The sequence below is a fragment of the Stegostoma tigrinum genome, chromosome 9 (genome assembly GCF_030684315.1).
Source record: "Stegostoma tigrinum isolate sSteTig4 chromosome 9, sSteTig4.hap1, whole genome shotgun sequence".
NCBI lineage: Eukaryota > Metazoa > Chordata > Chondrichthyes > Orectolobiformes > Stegostomatidae > Stegostoma > Stegostoma tigrinum.
Window position 1 is genome coordinate 45,899,634 of NC_081362.1, and position 25,756 is coordinate 45,925,389.

The 25,756-nt window shown below is 39.7% G+C and overlaps 1 protein-coding gene across 4 annotated transcripts in view; it reads left to right on the forward strand.

Moving 5' to 3' along the window:
- Positions 1–237: 237 nt before the first annotated feature.
- The window catches only part of LOC125454944 (EGF-containing fibulin-like extracellular matrix protein 1), a 113,226-nt gene continuing 87,707 nt past the window's right edge, over positions 238–25,756 (forward strand). For 2 of the 4 annotated variants that reach the window (XM_048536308.2, XM_048536310.2), the window contains exons 1-4: positions 242–599; positions 1,159–1,246; positions 1,579–1,627; positions 8,353–8,595. In XM_048536308.2, the coding sequence (XP_048392265.1) occupies positions 1,166–1,246; positions 1,579–1,627; positions 8,353–8,595 (373 nt within the window). In that variant the 5' untranslated portion in view covers positions 242–599; positions 1,159–1,165. Of the gene's footprint in view, positions 600–1,158; positions 1,247–1,578; positions 1,628–8,352; positions 8,596–25,756 lie in introns of all 4 variants that reach the window. The other 2 variants (XM_048536307.2, XM_048536311.2) reach the window with 2 other exon arrangements.

Sequence of the window (25,756 nt, forward strand, 5' to 3'; positions counted from 1 at the left end):
ATACTGACCTCGGCTCTCCTACAACGTCTTGAAAACATGCTCACTATCACTGTAGCATCATTGTTGTATTATTCTGGTAAAGAATTATAAGAAGCATTTTTGTGTGCTAAGTAAACTGCCTTGTGAGTTTTTTTTAGGTGTTCCAGTTTGAATCAAAATATTGAAAAAATCCCACACATTGCAATTTGTTTTGCTGTTTATGTTTCATAGTAACTGTGCATGATGAAATTTTCAGATCTGGAAGAGTATCTTCCTTCGCGATCAGCTGCTCCTTTCCTGAACAAACCACTAGTATGTAACAGATGCAATTGTACTTGGCTGTCGTATGACTGAGTCCCGCCTGTAGGGCTGCAGAGCGACTATGTGACACCCCTCTGCACTGACCTCGAAGGGTTTGTTATTCACTTTTCCGCGATTGATTCGGGGATAGTGATTAGCCTGTGAGCCTGCAGAGGGAGCGACACAACTGCCGCTGAACCTCCTCACAATCTCTTCACAATTACTGATAGCTCACACACTCAACACTGCTCTTCCAGCCAGTGATTTTAAAAAAAGTCACGTTGACCAGGAGATTTGTGAAGACCTGCTTTTCTTTAAAGGTAACGTCATTTTTAGACATGTATCTGCCGCTTCTAGAAATAAAGTGATAAATAAAGGTTGAAGTCTGAGTTACAATTCTGTACCTTAGCATGTAGAAATGCTTTATTCATGTTCATTGTAGGCTATTTTACTAGCCTGTCATTTATGACGTACTTGAACTGTTACAATGGATTTTTATACATACAGGGTTAAAAATGCTAATAAGATATCAAAGATAGGTGGGAATTTAAATGTTCAGAGATGGAGAGAATATCCTTTTAGGTGAAGTTACCATCAAGTCATTGACTCTGAAAATACTTAATGCAATGTAAATTAATAGATTTAATTGAAAACATGTGTAGGAGGATCTGTAATAGCATAAATACTTTATTTTTCATAATGCACTGTTGCCTGTCAAGACTTGTCAAAGTGTTTAGTTTAAAATTGAACTCATTCCAATACAGCAGTGCAAAACAATCCTTTATATTCGGTTTTTGAATGATAAATATAAATGAATTGAAAAGCATGGTAGAGCTTGCTTTTGTTAACAATAATAGATTGCATGTTGTTATTGTCCAGGTACAAGATGTTGCAATGGTGCCTGCTGGTTGCATTTATTTTGAATACCATAAGGTCACAGGAAATTGATGAAACCATCACATATACGGTAAGATGCTACTAAGAACTGATAGTTAAGAACTACATAAGATTCTATTCTAATTTTGCTTACAATCATTCATCATTCACAATAATAAATGCACCATGCATTCAACTCTAAATACTTTTGTTCCAGTGTGTTTATAGTGTGTTCATTTAGTTGCTTGCAATTGAAGAAAAAACACCTTTCTTAATAACAACAGTTGCTTCTCACTAAAAACACTGAGTGAAATGGTGGCAGTCACTTATTCTTTCCCTACACTGTTATACAATATTATTTTCCTATTAACCCAGACACAGTGCTGCACTTTGAAATCTCTCTTTGTCCTTATGTTCTTACAGCAGTGTACAGATGGTTATCAATGGGATCCTGAAAGACAGCAGTGCAGAGGTGAGACCGTGAACTTGCAAACTGGGAAGTTTTTTTTCCTATCTACACTTTCGTATTTATTTGTCGTAATTTGCCATATATTTACTTAATTCAGGGTGTTTTATATGTTTATTTTGATAGTAACAACTTCAGAATTGTTTCAGCATTCTCATACATAAAATATCAATTAGATTCCAGAACTAGCAATTGTAATCCATTTTAATAAATGTACTGAATACAGCGATCATTGGAGCAGTATATTCAGTATACTGTTTGAAAGTAGTCACTGTTTTCAGGCAATGCAGAAATGACAATGGGCCAGATTTTGTTGAAATAATAACACAATATGAATGATGCATTCCATTATTAATGCATAAATTGGCCAACAATTTATAGGAAGTAAGATGTTCAGGAATTGCAAATTGTCACAAATTGCTAGCCAATATAAGTCTCTCTGTTGATAGCAGCATATTTGCAAGATCTTGCAACTAACCACTGAACAACTTTCATGAAGTTGCTGTTGTTGCACAGGAATTATCCAGTAAACATGCAACAGAAAGTCAAGTTGACGTGTAATAACACATATTTCCTTTTAGTGACTTCATGACTGCCAATTAATATCCCTTGCCCAGAATGAAAGCAGTTATGTGGAGTCTCATCCTTTTTCAGGTGTGAATTGCATTACAAGATTTTAAAAGCACCACTCTTTAAAATGAATAACAGGATTAAAGTAGGCAGAGATTTTCACTTTTCCCAACACTAGGAATAGTGAACTGTCGTTCCTATATTTCTTTAAAGTAAAATAGTTGCATTTGTATAGCAATTTTCCTGACCGTGAGATAAGGTTCCTCATGATAGACTGCGTGGCAAGGTTAGATCACACAGAATATCGGGACAACTAGACATTTGGATACTAGATTGGCCCAAAGTTAGGAGACAGAAGATAGTAGTAGAGGGTTGCTTTTCAGACTGGAGTCCTGTGACCAGGGATGTGCCACAAGGATCGGTGCTGGGTCCACTGCTTTTTGTCATTTAGATAAATGATTTGGATGTGAATGTAAGAGGATTGGTTAGTAAGTTTGCAGATTTACCCCAAAATTGGTGTTGTAGTGGATGCGAAGGTTAACTCAGAATACAATGGGACTTTGATCAGATGGGCAAATGGGCCAAGGAGTGACACATGGAGGTTATTTTAGATAAATATGAGGTGCTGCATTTTGGAAAGGCAAATCAAGGCCAAACTTACAGACTTAACAGTAAGGCCCTGGGGAGTGTTGCCGAACAAAGAAACCTTAGGGTGTTGGTTCATAGTACCTTGAAAGCAGAGTCGCAGGTATACAAAGTAGTAAAGGTGTTTGGTACGTTTGCCTTTATTGGTCAGTACATTGAGTATGGGAGTTGAGAGGTCATGTTGCAGTAATTCAGGACATTGGTTAGGCCACTTCTGGAGTGCTATGCTCAATTCTGGTCTCCCAGCTACAGGCAAGATGTTGTGAAACTTGAAAGGGTTCAAAATAGATTTATAAGGGTACTTCCAGGGTTGGAGGTTTTGAGCTATAGGCAGAGGCTTGAATAGGCTGGGGCTATTGTCCCTGGAGCATCGGAGGCTGAGGGGTGATCTTATAGAAGCTTATAAAATCATGAAGGACATGGATATGATGAATAGTCATGGTCTTTTCCTCAGGGTAGAGGTGTCCAAAACTAGAAGGCAAAGTTTTAAGGTGAGAGGGGATGATTTAAAAGGGACCTCAGGGGCAACCTTTTCACACAGAAGTTGGTGCGTGTATGGAATGAGCTGCCAAAGGAAGTAGTGGAGGCTGGTGCAATTACAACATTAAAAGCCATCTGGATGGGTATGTGAATAGGAAGGATTTAGAGGGTTATGGGCCAAATGCTGGCAAATGGGACTAGATTAACGTAAGGTATCTGGTCAGCATGGACAAGTTAGACCGAAGATCTGTTTCTGTGCGTACATCTCTATGACTACTATTAGAAGAGTGGGGGGAGTGGAAAGACCAGAAAATTACAACCCTGTAAGTCTAACGTCAATGCTGGGGAAGTTTCAAGAATTAATTCAGGTACAGAAAGCATGTGCACTTGGAGAGCCACAGATCAATCTGTGATAGTCAGCATGGACTTGATTGATTAATTTTATTGTCACCTGTACCAAAGTACAGTGAAAAGCTGTGTTTATGTGCAGTACAGGCAGATCACAGCAGGATCACATTTGAAAAAATTGAATTTTTTGAGAAGGTGTCCAAGATTGATGATGAAGGCAATGCATTGGGTGTGGCCCACTTTAGCAAGGTTGGTGGTAAGATCCTTCAAGCCAGATTGGTCATGCAAGTAAGACTCCATGGGATCCAAGATAAGGTAGCACATTGGATCCAAGTTGCCTGAGAAGCAGGAAGCAGAGGGATCTTTCTGTGAAGGTTCCCCAGCAATTGGGTCTGACATCCTTGCTGTCTATCATGGTGTATATTCACGGCTTAGACTTAAATGTAGAGGATATGCTTAAGAATTTCGTGGATGACACAAGAATTGGTAGGGTGGCAAATAGAGAGGAGGCTAGCTGTAACCTGCTGGAGGATACCAACAGACTATACAGAGGAATAGCAAGTTGAATTCAACCCAAAATAGAGTGAGATAATGACCTTGGGGAAGGGTTAATAAGGCAAGGGATTATCCCAAAAATGGTGAGCCCTGAAAATTACTGAAGATCAAAGGGATCTTTTTGCACAGATGTGCAGTTTCCTGAAGGCAGTGCAGCAGACATGTAAGATGGTTAAGAAGATGGACGGGATATTTGTCTTTATTAGACAAGTTGTAGAATATAAGGATAGATCGGTTATGCTGGAGCCATAGAAAATGCTAGTTAGGCCACAACTGGAGTGCTGCTTGCACTTCTGGTCATCATGTTATTGGAAGGATATGATTGCATGAGAGAAGGTGCAGAGGAGATTTAAGAGGATGTTGCTTGGGCAGGAAAGCCTGAGCTATGATGAAAGATCAGCTAGGCTGGGGTTGTGTTTTCCATGAAGCAGCAAAGTTTGAGAGGGCACTTGATAGAGATGCACAAGATTATGAGGGGCACAGTTAGGATGCATAGGAATGCAGGCTTTCCATCAGTAAATAAAGGACCAGTCGAGATGTAAAATGGGTATTAGAAAGAGAAAATGGCTCCATCATTTTGAAAGCAAAGCTAAAGTGAAGGACAGCAATCTTGCTCTGAGGTTGCTGAATTCACTTTTGAGCCCTAGAAGCTGTAAAGTGTCTGCACAGAATGATTTTTTCCAACAGTTTGTGCTGAGCTCCATTAAAACACTTCGGAGGCCCAGGATGAAAATATTAGCATGAGAGCAGGATGGTTTATTGAAATGTCAGGTTGCTGGAAAGCTAGGGTCATTTTTATGGACAGAGCAGAGATGCAGAGCAGTCATCAGTCTGTGCTTAGTCTCACCAAGGCAGACAAGGCCACATTGTGAGCAGCAAATGCCGTACACTAAATTGAACAAAATACAAGTAAAATGTTTCTTCCCTTGTTCAAGGTATGTTCAAGGTCTTGGACACTGAGGAGAGAGGAAGTGAAAGAGCACATGTTACATCTTCTATCATTGCATTCAAAGGTGCATGTGGAGTGAGAAAGTATTAGGACTGATAGAGGTGTGTACCAGAGTGTCACGGAGGGAATAGTCCCTGTGGAATATCGATAGTGGAGACAAGGGGAAGATGTGTTTGGTACTGGCATCCTGCTGGAGGTGTCGGATATGGCAGAGGATGATCCTTTGAATGCGTACGCTGGTGGTGTTGAAAGTGAAGATAAAGGGAACCCTATCATTGTTCTGAGGGAGGGGAAAGGATGAGGCAGTAGGCTGGGCAATGGGTCAGACATGGCTGAGGGCCCTTTCAACCATAGTGGACGTAATCCTTGGTTGAAGAAAAAGGATGACTTGTTGGAGGCACCCAGTAGAATGTGGTATCTAAACAGTTCAAAATTGATGAGATGTTGGGTAGGCTATCTCTGCTTAAATTTGATAAGGTGACAGAGACTGGATGAGATACATCCAAGGATCTTAAGAGAAGTAAAAGTGAAAATTGCAAAGGCACAAGCCGTAATTTTTTGATCTTTCCTAGGCACCAGCATGATGCTAGAGTTCTGCAGTGTTACAAATGTTTGCAACCTTGTTCAAAAAAAGGATTACAATACAAGTCTAAAAACGACAAGTTACTCAGTTTAAACTTGGGGTTTAAACCCAAGGTTAACCCTATCGCAAACTTTTTGAAGTGATAATTTGGCACATAATTAATGGTCACGAGGACAAATACAGGCTAATTAAGTAAAGCCACCATTGATTTGGTGAAGACAAATCATATTTAACCAATTTGCTTGAGCTTTTTGATGAGGTAACAGGGCAGATGAGGGGAATGCTGCTGATGTGGTTAACTTGGACTTCCAAAAGGCATTTGAAAAAGTGCAGCAGACTGGTAAGCCAAGTTAGAATTTGTGGAATAACAGAGACAGTGGCAACGTTGTTATGAAATTGGCTGAGTGACAGGAAACCAAGAACGGTGGTTAAAGGTGTACTGTGCACAATTTCAAAATTTGTGGATGATACAAAATGTGGAAGTATAATGTACTGTGAGGAGGTTATTGTAGGACCTCCAAAGCACATAGGTTAGTGGAAGTTGAAAAAGTGGCAGATGAAATTTAATGCAAAAATGTGGAGTGTTTCATATTGCTAGGAAGAAGGCAGAGAGATAATATGAACAAAGGGTGAGTTCTAAAGGAGGTGCAGGAGCATAAGTACCTGGGTACACATATACATAAATTATTGAAGGTGGCAGGACAGTTTGAGAGTGTGGTTAATGGAACTGCAGTCTCGCTTCTACTTATTTCCCAGTAAAACTATTCCTCTCTCTCTTACTTTGACGACTCCTCCAGTATAGACCTCATCTCTGCTCCCTTAAGTCAAAAGGGACAGACTTGAAAGGATATGGCAGGCACATGCATAAGTCATCCACTGTCTGATCAGGCTGGACACTCAAGCACTACCTGGTCTTGCTGAATGTGCTAAACTAGCTCAGTGTTCCAGGACCATCCTGGAAGGTAAAGATTCCACCTTCCCATTTCTTTTCATGACTGCAAGCTTCCTTCTTAAACCCTTCTCCCCTTACCTCACCCTCACCTTGAAAAATATATGCGTAAAATTCATGGCCCCCTTTGCTGCTAAGATTAAGACCATCCAATCTTGGCCATGTCCTTCCCTGCCACAAGCTAACTTGACAAATTTCTTGTCAAAATGCAATCAGTTATTTGCTACCTGAACTTGCATCTTTCTTTGGATTGTCTCCTCTGTCCTCCTTCATTGAGTTTTTCTTGAGCATAAGATGTACCTCTTCCCATTGAACTGATATCCACCTAACATGCCCTCCTAGATCCCATGTTAGATGCTCCTGTTAACACCTCTCTCTCTCTCTGTGTCTCTCTCTGTGTCTGTTTCTGTTTCTGTCTCTGTCTTCTGTCTCCTTCCCTCTCTCACTGTCTCTCTCTCTCCCTTCAAGTGTTGCCACTGTTTTCAAAATTTACCATTTGTCAAATGCTCTCCACAAAACCGAACCAACACAGGATCCCACTGTCCTTGCAAACTATGCCCCATTTCCAATCTCCCTTTCTTCCCAAAACACATTGTCTACAATTCATCCCAAGTCCTTCCAAATCTGTGCCCATCTTTCTCATGTTGTTATCCTATATGGGTCTTGGCCACAGCTACAGTACTGAACCAGTGCCGATCAACATCACAAATGATAAACTGAGCAAGTGTAGAATAACAGAAGGATCTTAGAAAGTTGGTCCACAGATTGCTGATGGTAACTGGACAGTTAAACAAGATAAAATGGTTGAAAAGCCGCACAATGTGCTTTCAATTTTTTGCTTATGACATAGAATATATCAACAGGGATGCTATGCTGGAAGACAGTATTAATGTTACTGCCAGAGTATTGTATATAGCTCTGGTCAGCATGGATGTTGCAAGAACTGAAGAATCTTAGCAATGAAGTGAGATCAGATAGTTTGAGTTTGTTCTCTTCTGAGCAAAGGACGCTAAGGGAAGATTGAGTTGAACTTATGAGTGACCTAGAGCTAGTTCCATAGCAGAGAGGCCAATGACCAAGAGGCATAGACTTCAGATAATTGGAGTTGAGAAAAAAAATCACCTAGTTGCTAGGATGGCTTGGAACTCTCTGCTTGAAAGCAAATACATAAAACAATCTTGGATGTGCATTTGAAACAATGTGCCCTTCTGGGATACAGATCATGACTGGGAAAGTGGAACTAAGGCCGGATACCTCTTTTTCAGACAGAACAGACCCCGTTGGCTGACTGGCCTCCTTCCTTGTTGTAAATTTTTCATATTGCTGTTGTTCTTTTTCTCTTCCTGTACCTAATTTGATGTAGCAGCAGACTTCTTTCTGAGTCCTTCCTCTGTTTCTATCTTAATTTTCTAATCCCTTTGGCTAAGGAGAAACGCTGTTCGTGCTGTTACACACTCGGGACCCGAGATGACTTGTTGCCTTTGCTATGCTGTCATCAGCTCACATTTTAAGCAAATTTGTAGGGGAAAATACGACTAAAACCTGATCATGATGAAAGAAATCTATTGACAAGGCATGCCAACAAAATCTGACCCATCTGTGACTCCTCTGTACACTTCTCAGTGTTAAGTAAATCTTTTGTTGGTTATCAGATATTGATGAATGTGAGACCATCCCAGATGCTTGCAAGGGAGAAATGAAATGTATAAATCATTATGGAGGATACTTATGCCTGCCTAAAACAGCTGTTGTTTTCCTGAACAACGTGACGACGGCTCCTCCTGTTGTTCCCGATCATGGTCCTGTTCCAACTCAACAGTATGCAATTTACCCTCACTTCCCACAGCGTCGATGTCCATATGGATTTACCCTTAATGAACAAAATCAATGTAAAGGTAAGACAGCAGCTTAGTAACTTATTTCTAATTGTTCCTTGGGGTACAAACATTGATGATATTGTACTTGTACTTTCTTGCAAAATATTCAATCGACATGCATTATTATTTAAAAGTTTTCCCTCGATCACAGAAACAAAATATTCATAATTAGAGTACAAGCTCTATTTAATTTGTGTTTCCACTGTCAGCAGACTGATTTTATTTTTCCTGGGTTTTTATCCTGCTTTGTTTCGTACTGGTTTGGAAGATTTTTTTGATGCTTCATGTTCCCTCTTGCCAATTGGGAAATTCAGAGCACTTGATGATCCATGAGTCTCCAGTGGAATACACAGTTCAAGTGGGGAAGTCAGCCAGTGTCACTTCTCATGATTTTCTCAAAGTTCCCTGTGTTTTCCAAACAATATTGTACACTTTAATGCAGTGGAGAGTTCTATACAAGTATAAACAGTGCAGTGGATCAGTAAGAAATGTCAGATAGTGGCTATGAGGCAATGTACTGGAATATGGTTTGAACCCACAGCCTCTCTGTAACTAATTTCCAATCCTGTGCATGCCACCAGTGAAAAGAGTTCAGCCAGAGTTATAAGGGAGGAGAATCATTTGAGAGAACCACTCAGTTTCAGAACAGTTTAGCACATGCTGCAATGATGGAGGCCTGGAAGTTGGTCACCCATGCTCTTGGCTACAGTAAATCATTGGCCTGCATCATGAAAAGTAGAGGGGGAATTGTTTTTATGAATAGACTGTTAAGACCTGAAAAAAAACCTACCTTACGAGATGAGTTGCTTTGAAATTTTCTGATTCACAAATGAGTGTTTACTTGATTGCAGATCATGAAAAGGTCAGAAGCAAGAGAGAGAGAGAAGCAAATAGATAAAAAGGTACTTTTGAAATGCAAAAACACAAGAGAGAAATGGAAAATGAAATGCCAAAAAACTGAAGGAGGACTCTTTGCCAAAAAGAGTGCTGAAACAGTGTTGAACTGTGTGTACATCAGTATTTAATTGCACTGGCACAATCACTTGAAAATACAAAATACTCTCTTTCCAAATAATTAGGTGCAAAAGTCTTAAAAGGTGGCAAGACAATTTGAAAAGGCTGTTGAAGCATATGGAATTCTTGTTTTTATAAATAACATCAGAGAAAACTGCAAAGAAATTGCATAAAATCTTCATAGAACGAGTCAGACTCCAACTGGACTTTTGTGTCTAGAGTGACCATCCAAAATGTAAAATGACTCATGCGTATGTGCAGGCATGAGCCATGACATCAACAGGCTGCAGAAGTTACCGTGTATGCACGGCTGAGATCTGCATGCCAGGATGCATCTGCACACGTGCATCGAGCAACCATTTGTTCCTTGTGCAGTGATTTCAGGAACACTTCATCCAAGGATGGCTCCCACTGAGGCCAACATGATTGCATATGAGCTGCTAATGTTGCTGCCCTTAGCATTGGCTAGGGTTGAGAAGGAAGCTGTGGCTGAGATGGACGTTGGGGCTCACTAACAGGAATTTCCCATCCTCAGTAGTGTCTCCTCATTGCCCAGCTCTCTAGGACCTCTACCCTGCTCAGGCAGGGATCCAACCCAGAACCAAGAGGCCCATGCTTGGATGTTGGAAATTGGATGAGGGAGAGCAGAAGGAACAGGGGAACCACAGCAGTAGTAATACTAGGCCCAGTCTGCAGCCTCTCAGCTCCAGAAAAGCCTCTTCCTCAGGTGGGGAGGCCTTTGTAAGGTGCACACAACAAAAGGGCAGCGGCCGAGGAAAGACTGTTGAGGGAGCTGGTCTTCACTTCCCACCTTGTCTCCTGTATGACACTTCCAATGAATTTTCAACTTCCAACAGATTCCAGAGACTGGCTCAATTGCTTACCATCACTTCATAATTACATTGAGTGCCACTTCACTCACACATGCACTTTGTGCCAGCTATAACTGGCATTCTTAGCATTTGCGCCCTATTCTGGGCACCACACTCTTGGAAAGATATCAAGGCCTTCAGCAAAAAACAGGTACGTTTGTATGGCACTTTCCACATACACCAGATATTCCGAAGTGTTTTACAACCAATGAAATACTTTCACAGCATAGGGAGCATAGTTAACTTAAAGCCAGATCTTTCCAAAGTGAAATTTGGAAATATTCCTTAATGTAAAGGGAGGAGAAGTTTGGAAGTCTCTTCATCAAATGTCAACTGAGGCCGAATTGGTCATTAATTTTAAAACTGAGATTGCTAGCTTTTTATTAGTACAGGAGAAGATGTGGAATGTTGAGCAAAGGCATGTATATGGACTTATAACACAGATCATTATTGATCTCAGTGAATATAAAAACAGGTTCAAGGGGCTTCAAGGCTTTTTAAAAATTCTTTCATGGGGTGTGAGCATTATCATCAAATCCAACAGGTATTGCACATGTCTTGTATTGCTGCTGTTTGCTTGGTCTAGACCTGCCCACAGTGCTGTTTGGAAGTTCTAAGCTTCTGACCTGGTATCAGTGAAAAAACAGTGATGTAGTTCCAAGTCAGGATGGTCTGTAGCTTGGAGGGGAACTGGGTGGCGGTGTTCCCATGCAACTGCTGTCCTTGTCCTTCTAGGTGGTAGTGGTTACGGTTCTGGAAGGTGCTGTCAAAGGACCCTTGGTGAGATGCTTCAGTACATATTGTAGAAAGTACACCTTACTGCCAATGTACATTGGTGTTGGAGACAGTGAATATTGAAGGTGTTAGATGGGCTGCTGATCAAGTGGACTGCTTTGACTTAGATGCATCAACTTCTTGAGTTTTGTGGATCTGCACTCTTCCAGTTAATTAAAAAGTATCGCGTCACATTCCTAACTTCTGTCCTGTAGATGATGGTGAGGCACTGGAGAATCAGGACATGAGTTATACCCCACAGACTTCCCACTCTCTGAACTAATCTTGTAGCTACAGTATTGAGATTGTATATCTGGTCAATGCTAATGCTTGGAATGTTGATGGAGACTCTCTATGATGGCAGTACTGTTCAATATCAAGGGGAGCCGGTCAGATTCTTCCAGACCTCCCAGCAGTTAATTGGACATTTCAGACCAAATGGTCATTGCGACTAAATTGCATTCACTAGCCAGAACCCCTCCCAAGCAGAAGCAACTCCCACATCAGTCCTGTCAGTAGAAACTTGAGCCTTGCCACAAAATTCAGATCATTAATACTGTGGCTATGAGACCAGTTCAGTTGCTGGGAATTTTGCCGTAAGCAATTCAATTCCTGTCTTCCCAAATCCAGTCCAATGTCCATAAGGGACAAGGCAGGAGTGTGATGGAACACTCTCCACTTGCCTGAAAAAGTACAACTCAATAATTATCAAAAAGCTCTGACACCATACATGATAAAGAAGCCCCACTTGACTGACCCCTCAGCCACGACCTCGTACCCTCCCTCTATAGCCAGCATATGCTGGCAGCTGTGTGCCATCTCTAAGATCCACTGCAGCAACTCAACAGGACGTCTTTGATAGCACCTTCTAAACTTATGAACACTACCGCATGGAAGGACAAAGGTGAGAGAACAGACAAATGGGAACACATTACCTGCACGTTCTTCTCCAAGACATCCACCATCCTGTCCTGGCTGTTCCTTTATCAAAATCTTGGAACTTGGTTCCAAATAACATGGTGGGCGTACCTTCACCATGTAGGTTGCCATGGTTCAAAAAGGCAACTCTACCAAGTTGGCAAAGAAAATCACAGTTGCTCAATAAATATTCTTGCGAGGAGTACCACATAATGGTGATGAATAAAAAAATTAAAATATAACAGCAGAATGTCCATAATGAATGTTCCACTTGCTCATTTTAACTTCAGTGAAAGAGAATAATTGCAGCACCTTAAAACCATTATTCCTAAGTTTTGTGATATAACTGGATTGAAATCAATAGAGGAAACAAATTAAGCAGTATATGAATGGGTCTATGACGTTCTGTATCACTTTCTTTAGATCTTCAGCATTATTTCTTTGTATTGAATTCAATGCACAACAACCTTTTGTGTGTTTGGAAGTCACTTGTGAAGTAATTTTGAATGTGAATTGAACACAAGTCCAAATTCACTCAAATGTCAAAAAGCGGGTTGAGATTAGCTAAGGTACATAATAGAGGTTCACCAGCATTGACTGCTTGCGAGGGAAAGCCCACAGTACATTTCAAAAATAGAAGGATTGCACTGAGTGGATACTGAGGAGATTCACCGGAATGTTGTCTGGACTGGAGTGATTCAGATATGTAGAGGGACTAGATAGACTGGGACTGTTTTCCTTGGAGCACAGAGTACGAGAGGGGATCTGATTGAGGGGCATAGATAGGAAGAAACTTTTCCCCTTCGTAGGAGGATCAATAACTTGGAGATGTCGATTTTAAGGTCCAGGTGGGATGTTTAGAGGACGGTTGAAGAAAAGCTCTTTTTTTCTCAGCTGGAGGATGAAAGGGTGATAGAGACATGAACCAGCGCAAAATTTAAGAGTATTTAGATGATCACTTGAAGCACCATAAAATACAAGATTACGAAGCCAAGTGCTGGAAAATGAGACTAAAATAGATACTTGCTTGATTAGCAGCATGGGTGTGATGGGCCAAAGGACCTTTCATGATGCTGTAAGACTGTACATGTGAAAGACACAGTTATACATTTCCTGTCACTGACGATGCCAATATTACTTTTAATAGCATAACCCAAGGTGTAAAGTTGTACAAGTAGATAAAAGGTTATGTCAACTTACATATTCAGAAACCTTATTGGAGTGACTTATGTCACAAATGTCAAGATGTCTTAAATAGACTAGAATTTGTCACAAAATAAGATAATATTTAGAAACAGAGGACAATAGTAAGTGCAAGGGAACAAGTTTCAAAACGGATAACTCTAGCTCTAGAGCCAGCACTAACATTAGTCTGATAGCTTAAATTGTCTCTTTCCGAACTATAATTTCTATGATTCTATATATAGGAGTAAAATGGTGTTTGAGCAATAGGGAATCCTTTTATTCATGGAAAAAAATAGTCATAGAATCAGCTGTCAGCCACACCTCAAACAGAATGATCTGGAAAAAGTTTGGCCTGCCATCAGCATTTTTCTGTGGGAAGCCATTTACTGGCAATTTGTTTCAAAGAGTCCAGTTCCAGATCCAGTCAAATACATTGAGGCAATGCCAAACAACTCACCAAAATGTGGAAAATGCAAAATTCTGGAACTACTTCACAAAGCGAACAGAATCCCCAATGCAAATAGCCAGGCCAAAGCCATATAGGTGATAATAAGATTATACTAGAGAATTTGAGGGGATAAAGAATTTGTAAGTTAATATTAACCTTCTGAGGGTGTTATATAATAAAATACCATTGCTTTTAGACCAAGTCCAATTCCAAACATTTTGTGGGAGCTTTACTTCAATTAACCATGCTGTGTGAAACTTTCACTATTAGTTACTAACTCACCTTATTTATACACCTAATTCATACCTAGTTATCCTTTAATATGTCCATCACCTCTTCCTTAGTTCCATATGATTTCAGAGATTCCTTCATACCATATTAATGATAACATTAGGCAAAAGGATAAAAGAGATAGGGTGAATATGAAAGAGTAGTTGAGATTGAAATATTAAAGAGCTAAATTCTCTTCAATGCAAATTCATTTACTAATCCGAATGCTTTTGTATCGATTTGCTATGCTAACTCACTCTTTACCATTGTCAGGCTGAACGGCTTTTATGGCAGTTAACCTTGTGGATGTCAGCAATGTGCGCCAATTAAAGCAAAAATATGCATTCATAGATCAATTGAATGAATATCAAAAATGCAAAGATCTCAGAATTATTCTTAGTTCTTTGTAACTGCTTGATTTTAAAGGTGGGTTTTATTGGTGAGACTTGCACCTTACTTCTTTAATGCACCTGGTGTGGAGAATATATCAGAGTATGAAATAAAATTGTCATTTTTTAAGTTCTAATAAGTGTGCAAGACAATGGAAATCATTCGAAATGGATATTATAGATTTGAAAATGTAATGATATATATGCATGAAGTATTTTATGTTACTGACATAAATCATGTTCTTTGCCAGAGCAGATCAATGGACTGAAAGTTGAACTTCCGTTTGTATTAAAGTAAAACAGTCAGATTAAAACTAACTAACATGTATCAATTTCCATTTGCTTTCTAAATTTATAAAGTGATGATCGGTTAATTAATAGATAATTTCCTGCAGATGCTTGTTTTTCCCTTTCTGATGTGGAGCTTGGATTCTTTCGCTGGATGTTTTTAAAATTTTTTATGCAAGAATTGTAGTTGAAGAACAGTTGCGTGATCAACTTTGGGCTCTAAGGACACTTTAATGCTGACATCATTGAGAAATCTGGAGATATTTTATATGGAGATTAGTGGAAGCTCCCATGTGTATTACAGTCAGAACTTGTTTGTTTGACCACATTAATCACAGTCAAATTAGGCAGATAAATAAGGTCAATGGTGTATGAGTCACATATACAATAATTATTATATGTTTCAACATCACACTTGTTAAAATAATTAGAATCCTTGTGGAACAGGGCTAGATTTTGGCACATGACTATATACTGAGTTTTTTTATCTTTTTGAGACCATCTCAGGTAAGTTATTTGGTTTTCTTCAGGAACGATTAGTGTATATTGATTTTAATATTTAACTTTCATTCTCCATATACTTCATCTGTTAAAGGGGAGCAGCAGTATGCATTCTTAAAACAGTCTGAGCAAATATATTACAAATATATGTAACAATGTTTATTCCTTCCTGTTTCCTACAGATATATACATCATGGTTGTAGATAGCATACAAACTGTCAACTCACATCTATATATTGTTGTATTCATATCTTCTAAATACTGAAGAATAGATCTGCTGTGTTAACTTACTTGGAATACACCAGGGACAAAAACACGAGATTAGAAGCAATAACAATTTTTCACGTACAACATGAACCCTGTAAAAATAGATGATGCGGAAATGAAAAGGGTATGGATTGGCCAAGACTGCCAGTCTGGCAAAAATCTATTTAATTGGCCAACAGTAAAATTAAAGACAGCGATAACATCCACTCTTGAAGTAAATCGTGCAAACAGAAAGACTAATTGAGGACACCAGTGGAAAAGATGAAATTGGAAATAAATTCAAAGCTGTTCTGTCTTATCAACATTGAATTTATGAACAGCAACCCACTAAATGTAGATGGTAACTTAATAACAAGGCAATAATTTAAATTGGGTTTGTTAAACAAAATGACTGTGGTGCAAGGTTTTGGATGTGTACACTTGACCCCTCAAGGGTCGAAGTGATGGTGGCACAAAAATGTGGCTGGACTAGTAATCCAAAGGCATAGACTAATGTTTTGGGGACATTGGTTCAAACACCACGATGTTATCTTGTGAAAACTAAATTCAGTTGATTGAAAGAAAAGCTGAAATTGAAATAATCATTAATTGCTGTAAAATTCCAGTGGGAAGAAAATCAGCCATCCTTAAGTTCCACCTATCAAAGATAGGTAACACAGGGCCCACTATCCATGAAAAAAAGTGAAACAAAATCTCTTCAGGAAAATTAATAGAACTGTGCAAAATACGCAGAAGAAAATTCAGTGAATGTAATGCTGTTATATAGCAAAATGAAACATTTCAAAAAGGAAGAAACAAAATTGAATAGCAAAACTTCAATAAATAATTTTGAACAAACATAAAAGAAACATAGCAGGAGGTGAGGAAACATTCAGGAGGCTAATCTTTCTGTCAGCTCTCTGCCACCAGCAATATTCTGCTGGAAATGCTCAGCGAATTCAATCTTTGAGTCAGTGTGGGCAGTAAGATTGAAATATAAATTACAAAGACATGTCAGATTCTGTCTCTTAACAGCGCTGCACAACATTTCTGGAGAATATCATTACTATGGAATGAGTGCAATGATTTGAATTTTAAAAGCCCAAGCAAGTATACATTTTAAAGTTTTCTTTTTAAAAGTCTTCACCCTATGAAGCATGCCATGCTATTATTACTATGGCCCCCAATGTAGTAATTTTCTTCTTTACCATCAAGAATGGAGCTTGACAGAGTAAGAATTATTACAGGAGCCCATCCACTTTGAGGCTTGAATTTACTCAAAGCTTGAACCGTTGTAATGGTGTGTCTACAGTGTGGGCTATTACTAAAGTGCAGAAACTTCAGAAAATTATGTTTTGAGTTATGCTATAACCTGATCCATGCATAATTCACTGCTACTTTGTGCTACTTTGCAGAGATACCAAAAATATTGAACAGCTAAGTATCATAGCTCACCTCCCTCAGTTAAAACAAGTGGTGAAATAAAATTTGCTGAATTAATGCCAATATGGCTCCACAGCAATGTTGACCATTGTACAATGGCACTGGAGGGCTCAAAGTTAACAAAATTTTCAACCACTATTTATTCAGCTCAAGTACTAAGCATGGGTTGCAACCAATTATTAAATGTGACTAGGGAGCACAGAAATCCATATGCCCTGACTTTTATATTTTGATTTCAGTTACAGTACAAATTCAACAATTTAATTCTGCCCAACCTGACCATTCTACGTATACATACTGTGATCTATTCATGTGTTGTCTAACTTAGAGGTGGGAACTCTACCACTGACCCAGTGGTTGTACCATCCTATTGAGTATCCTCCTGGGAATCGTGTCAGCATTTTTAAAAAATGAGCACTTGGGATTTTGACTTCATACACCGTAATAAGTGCACATCACAGAACTCTGGCAGTTACACATAGAACTGAAATTCACATTTCTCATTAATCTGCATGTGTAGGTTTCTGATACTATCCAATCTTGGGATTTATCTACAAATGAAAAAGCAGTGCTAAAAAATTGGTCTTTAAACACTTATTCACAATAACTGTCTACTGCCACATCTATAATATCAGCTGCTTCTCTGCTTGGATGGATTTGTTGCCTGCCATTCACCATCTTCAGTAAAACCTCAACTTGGCCAGAGCACCCTGTCTAAATCCTGTCGGCAGTACTGCTACCCTCGACCTTTGTTGACCATATTAGTTCCTGGTCCTTCAGTGACTCCAATTTCAAATTCTCTTCATTATATTTAACTCTCTTCATTGTTTTACGCCTCTGGCTCTTTCCTCCTATGTATCCTGTCTGACATTATCCCACCATGACTTCAATTACCTGAGCTTTAAGATCTGGAATTCCCATCCTAAATTTCTTCACCACCATAGTTACCTCTCTTTTAAGACATTGCTTAAATCCAACTCTTTGACCAAGGTTTTGGTCAATCTCCTTTTTATGTCCTTCTTTAGCTGATGTCTATTTTTCTCTGAATAAAATTCTGTGAAGTCATTTATTAAATTATAATTTCAAATAAATCAGCATTTCCAAACTTGCAGGTGCATAAAATTCAAATAAGATGAACCAATGGATAAGAAATACAAATATAAAAAAATTGACAATGACACAAGAGTCACATTTTCAATTGACCTTAGACTGTATACTGGATACTCATGGGTGGAACAACAGCATGTTCAGAAATTGCTAAAGAATAAGTTATGCAGAAACTGGAAGTATAAACTATCCACAGAGCTCCTGGGGCCACACTGGAGACATGTTAAAGTCATTTATAAGTAAAGCAGGAAATTAATGATGCTTTGATATTTTTCAGAGCTCCACAAAGACTGAAGTAGCCCCTGAAAACTAGAGAAAGTAAAGGTAGTCCTTGTATTGAGAAGGAAGCAAAATCTGGACCCAAAATATTAATTCTGCTTTTTCTCAACACTCAGCCAGATCTGTTGAGTTTTTCCAATGATTTTTGTATTTGCTTCTGATTTTCAGCATCCACAGTTCCTCAGGTTTTATTTTAAACTTAACATTTACACAGGGAAATGCTTAGGTCATTTGTAGTTGTAATACATGAATAGCTAAAGAGCACAATGTGTTAATAATTTGCATTTTTATTACTCCTTTCACAACTTGAGGACACTGCAGCCACTTTGTATTTTTGAAGTGTAATCACTATTGTAATATAAATACTAGGATCTTTAACTTCTTCCAAACTTCAATTCTAACGATTTACAGAATAACATGGGTATGGCTCATCATCTAGGTATTAATATGGTGGATACAACTGCCAATACATTTTCATAACACCCAATTGTCATCCAATCGAGTGGTACCCATGGTAACACCATTGAATGCCAAGGGGGGGTGGCTAGATCATCTCTTATTGGCTATGGTCATAGCCTGGCATTTGTGTGGTACAAATGTTACTCGCCACATGTCAGCCCATCCTGGATATTGTCCAGATCTTGCATTTGAACATGGACTGCTTCAGTATCCGAGGAGTTGTGAATGGTGCTGAACATTGTGCAATCATTGGCAAACGTCCCCACTTCTGAGCTTATGATGGAAGGAAGGTCATTGATGAAGCAGCTGAAGGATGTTGGGCCGAGGACACTACCCTGAGGAACTCCTGCAGAGATGCCCACAACCATGACCATCTTCTTGTGTGTCAGGTATGATTCTAACCATCAGAGAACAATGTTGGTAAATGCGAAGTCATCCATTTTGCTAGGAATAACAGCAAAATGGACTATTATTTAAATGATGAAAAATTGCAGCATTCTGCTATGCAGTGGAACCTGGGTGTCCTTGTGCATGAATCACAAAAATGTTGATTTGCAGGTGCAGCAGGTAATTAAGAAGATGAATGGAATATTGCTGTTCATTGCCAGAGGGATGGAGTTTAAAATCAGGGAGATTATGGCGCAATTGTAGAAGGTAGTGGTGAGACCACACCAGGAGGGCTGTTTTGGTCTCCGTACTCGAGAAATAATGTACTGGCATTGGAAGAAGTGCAGAGGAGATTCACCTGGTTAATTCTGGAATTGAGAGGTTTAGCTTATGAGGAGAGAGTGAGTAGACTGGGTCTATATGACTTGAATTTAGAAGAATTGTGGGGGGTGGTGGTGGTCTTATCGAAACATGTAAAATTACAAAGGGATAGATCAAATAGAAGCAGGGAGGTTATTTGCACTGGCAGATGAAACTAGAACTAAGGTCATAGCCTCAAAATAAGGGGAAGCAGATTTAGGACTGAGTTGAGGAGGAACTTCTTCACCCAAAGCCTCGTGAATTTGTGGAATTCCTGAAGCAGTTGAGGTGACCTCATTGAAGGCAAAGGTAGATTTTTGAACAATAAAAGAATTAAGGGTTATGGAGAGTGAGCGGGTAAGTGAAGCTGAGTCCATAAAAGGATGATCTTATTGAATGGCCAGCAGACTTGTTGAGCCAGATGGTGTACTCCTGCTCCTATTTCATATATAATTATTTGGTGAAACCCTCTAAGATAGATCAGAAATTACTTGTGCACTTACTGAATGGAGCCTTTTCTGTTGATAAATTCTACTATGTTATATGATGTTCTCAATTCAATGTGTGTATGGATTATAGCACCTTGTGAAACATATCTCTGTTCAGAAAGCTTAATACCTGGGCTGTAGTGCTGACCTCATCATGGAGAAACAAGTTGAAATGATGTAATCTGACACAAATTACATCAATAAATGCTTCTCCTTCACCTTAGCTCTGTTGAAGAGTCGTCTAGACTCGAAACGTGAGCTTGCTTTCTCTCCATGGATGCTGACTGACCCGCTGTGATGTCCAGTATTTGTTGCTTTCAGTTTACATTGATAACAGCTGTGATTCATTTGTGGTTTGAAAGACCCCACACAGTATTGCCAGTTTGAATCTTTGCAAGTGGCCAAGTTGCATAAAAATGGAAGGTGGCTATCACTTTGGCCAGGAGGACAGCATAGCCACCCACCCCTTCAGTTTGCACGTTCTGCTCCAGCAGGTTGTCCTGGGAGCTTCTCAGTCCTAATAATCTGTCTGTCATTTGGAGGAGATGGCATTAAGGACGGCAAGGTGGGGGAAAGCTTCAGCTGCAATGTTTTCATGTGGAGTCCCTTTGGCAGTCCTTGGCCCTGGACTCATTGGTGCATTTCTTGTCCTTCATTATTCTCTGTACCTTTGTTGTGCTGCGACCACAGTAATGATAACCCCTACTGTGGAGGGACCATTGAATCTGTGTTGAGAATATCAGAAATAGAACAGGTTCTTAGTAATGTCAGTAGTCTGCATTCACATCACCCTGAAATGACAACTTTATCATCATCCTTGAAACATTGGGAAATGGAGGACTCTATGAAGGAGAACCATGGATGCTTCTACATGGATATATGACATAGTGGACCCTATTCAGCTGTATGCAACTCTACCATGCTGCATTAGTATGAAAGGGGATTCTAAGTGCAGTACGATTATTGAAACCTTAACCTCCATCTGCCGCCAATCAACCAAGAAAGGCAGCATTGCATACAAGAGTATGTTGTCAAATACTTACAGTTCACAGTAAGAGGAAGTTAACTCTGAGTCCATGTGCAGTCTGGTAGCTTGGATTGTCTTTGTGAATTGTGGCCCACAAGTGACACTTTAAATGTTGCCTGTGATTATCACTTATTCACAGAGATGACTGTAGTCAATCTGTAATGTTCAGGATTGCTGGTGGCCAGGATTTATACTCAGCATAGTTGTTAACTGCATGTGCTTCATATGCAGAATTCTATGATTGTAAATATCTTTAACCTGTGATATACAATTGCCTGATTAGTGCAATTGTTAGTTGAAGGACTTTGCACAAGGGTGGTCACTGCTCTCAGGCATTAATAAAAGTACTCACTCTACCTACTTATGTTGTGGAATGCAGCCATTTCTCCATTTCCATTGTGTAGTTGTGATTTCAGTTGAAAATGCAACACAGGTTGCACTTCATGGAGTGAGTTGCCAGCTCAAAGCCCCCCAGCCCCACCTCCTGTACCATCATGTTTCTGACTTCCTTCCCCTTCCTGTTGACCCCATCAGTTTTAAATTTCTACATATTTTCACCAAAACCTTTCATTTAAATCGTGATCTCCCAACATTAGCTTGAGAGGTAATCTGATAGAAGTTCACCAAATAACGAGAGATATAGATAGAGTTAATGGTAGTTGTCTTTTCCCTAGAATGGATTAGTGGGCATATTTTTAAGGTGAGAGGAGAGAGCTTTACAAAAAAGACATAAAAAGCAAATTATTTACACAGAGGGTAGTTCACTGTGGAATGAACTTTCTAAGGAAGTGGTGGATACAGGTATAATTACAACGTTTGAAAGATATCTTTTGGAGGGAAATGGACCAGGAGCAGGCAAATGAGGCTAGTTTAATTTGGGATTATGTTTGGCCTGGAGTGGTTGGACTGACAGCTCTGTTTCTGTGCTATATGACTCTGACTCCATGATTTGCCCCATGCCAATCACAGCATTGTCCCTCTACCTTCCAGCAATGCTGCCTGTAATCTCCACAATTTCCTTTACTAACTTGCCCACCACAGCTCTTGCCCTTGATAACTCACCTTGAAGTTCAGTAAACAGACTCCTAGGACTGACTGGAAATACTGTTTGGGGAAAATAATTTTGTGGAAAGAGCCAAAAACAGAGTCTTCCTAATATTCAATCAGTTAAACAAAGCCAATCAAAGCAAAAATTGCACAATGTATTCAATGGTACAGAGTCATCTGCCACATCACATAATTGATCTGCGCATTCCTATTCAAGAGTTGGCAGAGAAAATAATAAAATAGAGCTATTTTCAGATGGGTTAGTGGAAATTGTGGAATCAGAACGAACAGTACCCCAGTAGGATTAACAGGTATGCCTCCTTAAAGAATAAACAATTTAAAAGATTATGATCCATCAAGACTAGCTGTAAAAATTACAATTGAATGAAAACAAGAAAATAAAGTCATAAGCATGAAATCATGGCTTTCAAATTCCAACACCATTGGGCTAAATTAACAAAAGTAATTAAAACAATTGAGAACTGTTTTGGAAGGAAGAATAAGGACAGGCAATAGGAATTATACAATTTTAAAGAGCGTGCAGGAGTAAAGAAGTCAGGAGGGGTTTAACAGACAAAATACTAAATCAAAACAATAATTACACATCTTTCCTGTCATAGGAGGCATCCAGAAAAGCATTGAAATAGCCTGATCTGGGGCTGGTAAAAGCAAAGGTGAAGATTTCAGTGGCCAAAAAGCTGATATAGGGGTACAATCAGGCATGTTGTGGAGTTGGAGTTTAGCAGCCTTTGGGATATAGTGATATAGCATTGAAACCTTAAGTCAGGATTGTGCAAGATGCCAAGGCTATATACTTCAGCCCTGGACTGTGGCCAGTGAAGGACTTGGAATCAGTGGCAAAGTTACAGAGTGTGTGGCAGAAGCCAAAGAACATAACTGGAGGATATTGTCGCTCATCCAAGGCTGGATGTCGAGCGAGCAGTTAAATGGGAGAGGGTGCATGTGAATCACATGGGGAAAATGAGCAGAATGAAACAAGAGAAACACACTGTTTCAAGTCTAGAGCTAGGGTTAATAGGATTAATGGGGCCTGGGGAGGGAAGAAATGGAGGTAACTAAATAGATGGTCTAAATTAAGATTAGCAACAAAGAAAATCACATGTTCCAGGCTCTTATTGGACTTTAATCACTGATGAATATAATATTTTCGGGATTACCAGCTCAGTGATTACAAAGCACAGCCCCACCCACTAAAACTCAGAATCACGACTACGCCTAAAATAATATTGAATCGCTTTGATCCAGGTTTTTATTTAGGTCTGTATAAATCTTGGTGTAGGGTTTACAAACTCATATTGGAATACCGATCAGCTTGAGGGGTGTGAACTGAAATCTAATCTAGCTGGAATCATAAAGTCTAGATAAAGATTATGATGCACAGATAATTCACAAACTGTTACACAAAGGTCTTGTGATGTTGCAGATTCCAGCTGAATTGATGTAAGCAGCTCATGTTCAAGTTGTTGGATGTCAGACATTGCTCAGGTTTCTTGATGGTGTTGACGTGTTGTTTATCACAGTTGTGTCGATTTGATTCTTTTGCAATTAACAACCCACAGCACATCTGTATGAAAGATCTGAGAACCTTTGTGAGGTGAATAGACAGCTATTCAATCTGCCAAGAGCATTCTTACTAACTAATCAACCCACCCCCTCCACAATAGCTCATATACGAAAGAAAACAAATACCCCACAAGTTCATACAGGACATTAGTCAGTAGAATATCTGATAGAACTTGGATCAATCTCAAGATTCTACATACAAGGCCAATTTACTGTGAAGTCAGCAGTGAAAAGTAAACTTCTAGCTACTTATTAAAGAGAAAATAAGCCTTCCTTGATTTATATTCTGTCACCAAAGTTTAATTACAAGCTAAAATTGGGTAAACTTTCCCAACTGCAGCCGACACTTGCTTGCATTGCATTCCAGGTAATCCTCGGACGAGTTTTTAATTTTCTTCATCGGGAATAAAACAAGCGTGTTTTGTGGACTTCAGTTTTGATTTACATGATATGGAATTTACTTGATAGTCCTACTTCCCCTCTATTCCTTCTGTTTGCTATATTTTATTTAGTATGCAGGTTTGCCTCCATGAGGTAATCCGCAGTAGACCCATATGCTTCATTATTGAAAAAAAAGCAAAAAACTGCAGACGCTGGAACTCTGAAACAAAAACAGAAATTGCTGGAGAAACTCAGCAGAGTCAGTGGAAAGAAAACAGAGTTAATGTTTCAGGTCCACTGATCCTTTTTCAGAACTAATTGGTGTCTAGGGGTAAAGATTGGTGTGTATACACAAGATGGGATTTGATGAAAGTAGAGGAGTAAATGATAGGTGAAGTTGGAGCCTAGAGAGAGACAACTGCAATTGGGCAAACAAAAGAATGGGTAAAGCTCAGCCTAGGACAATCAATAGCTGACAATGGCTTAATTGCAGTAGCAGCTCATGTGATGACAAGGCCTGATGTGTGGATATTGGGGGAATGCGCTCAGAACCTAAGATGATTAACTCAACATTGAGGCCTGAAAGCTACAGGGGCCCCAAACAGATATGAGATGTTGTTCTTCCAGCTTGCTCTGAGCTTCATTGGAGGACTGCAGCAATCCCAAAGCAGAAATGTTGTTGAGGGAACATAGCGGTATGTTGAAGTGGCAGGTAACCAGAAACTCGGGATCATTTTTGCCAACAGAACACAAAACAGCCCCCCAGTCTGTGTTTTGTGTCCCCCATCGAGAGGAGACAATATCATGGGCTGTGAATGAAGTAGACTAGATTATGTGAAGTACAGGTAAATTGCTGCTGCAGTTGGAAGGTGCGTCTGGGGCCTTGGAAGGTGAGAAGGGAAGAGGTAAACGGGTGGATGTTACACCTCCTGTGATTGCAGGGGCCAGTGCTGTGGAGGTGTGGGGAGGCAGTAGGAGTGAAGGAGGAGGGTACCACTATTACCTTACTAAACATGCTCACAACCTGCTTCCTCTAACAACTCCATTTCATTCTCCCAGTTTCTCCGTCACAACAGTTCTGATGACGCCAGCTTCCACAAGGCGGCCTCTGAAATGTCCACCTTTTTCCTTAAACAGTGGATTCCCTGCTACCATGATTGACAGGGACCTCAGCCATGTCTGACCCACCTCTCACACTTCAGCCCTCTCATCTTCTCTACCTCCCACAACACCGATAGGGTCTCAGTTTCCACCCCACAGCATCCACATCTGAAGGAGCTTAAGCCTCCATTTCCACCACCTCCAGCAGCATGGCACCAACAGACACACATTCCCATACTCTCCCCTCCCTTGTCAGTATTCCACAGGGAATGCTCTCTCCGAGACATCCTGGTCTACTCCTCCTGATCTTATTCATGTCGATGAAAGTATCCATTCGTGTAGAAATGTTGGTTATGGCCAACAGTAGCTCACAAACACTGTCTATGGGTAAGTATTTAAAGGGTAGCAGTGTTGGAGATTTGAGGAAGACATTGGAACTGAAGAGTAAATAAACAATTATAAATAACATATTGAAGCATATTCGAAAGGATAGGTATTACAGAAGCTTTTAATGAGCTGGATAAAGTCCATTAGCAGAACTAGTTAATGACAGCTCGAAGGTCAGGGATTTAAATGCTGAAAGATGGTGGAATGGACTTCTCTAGGCCAAG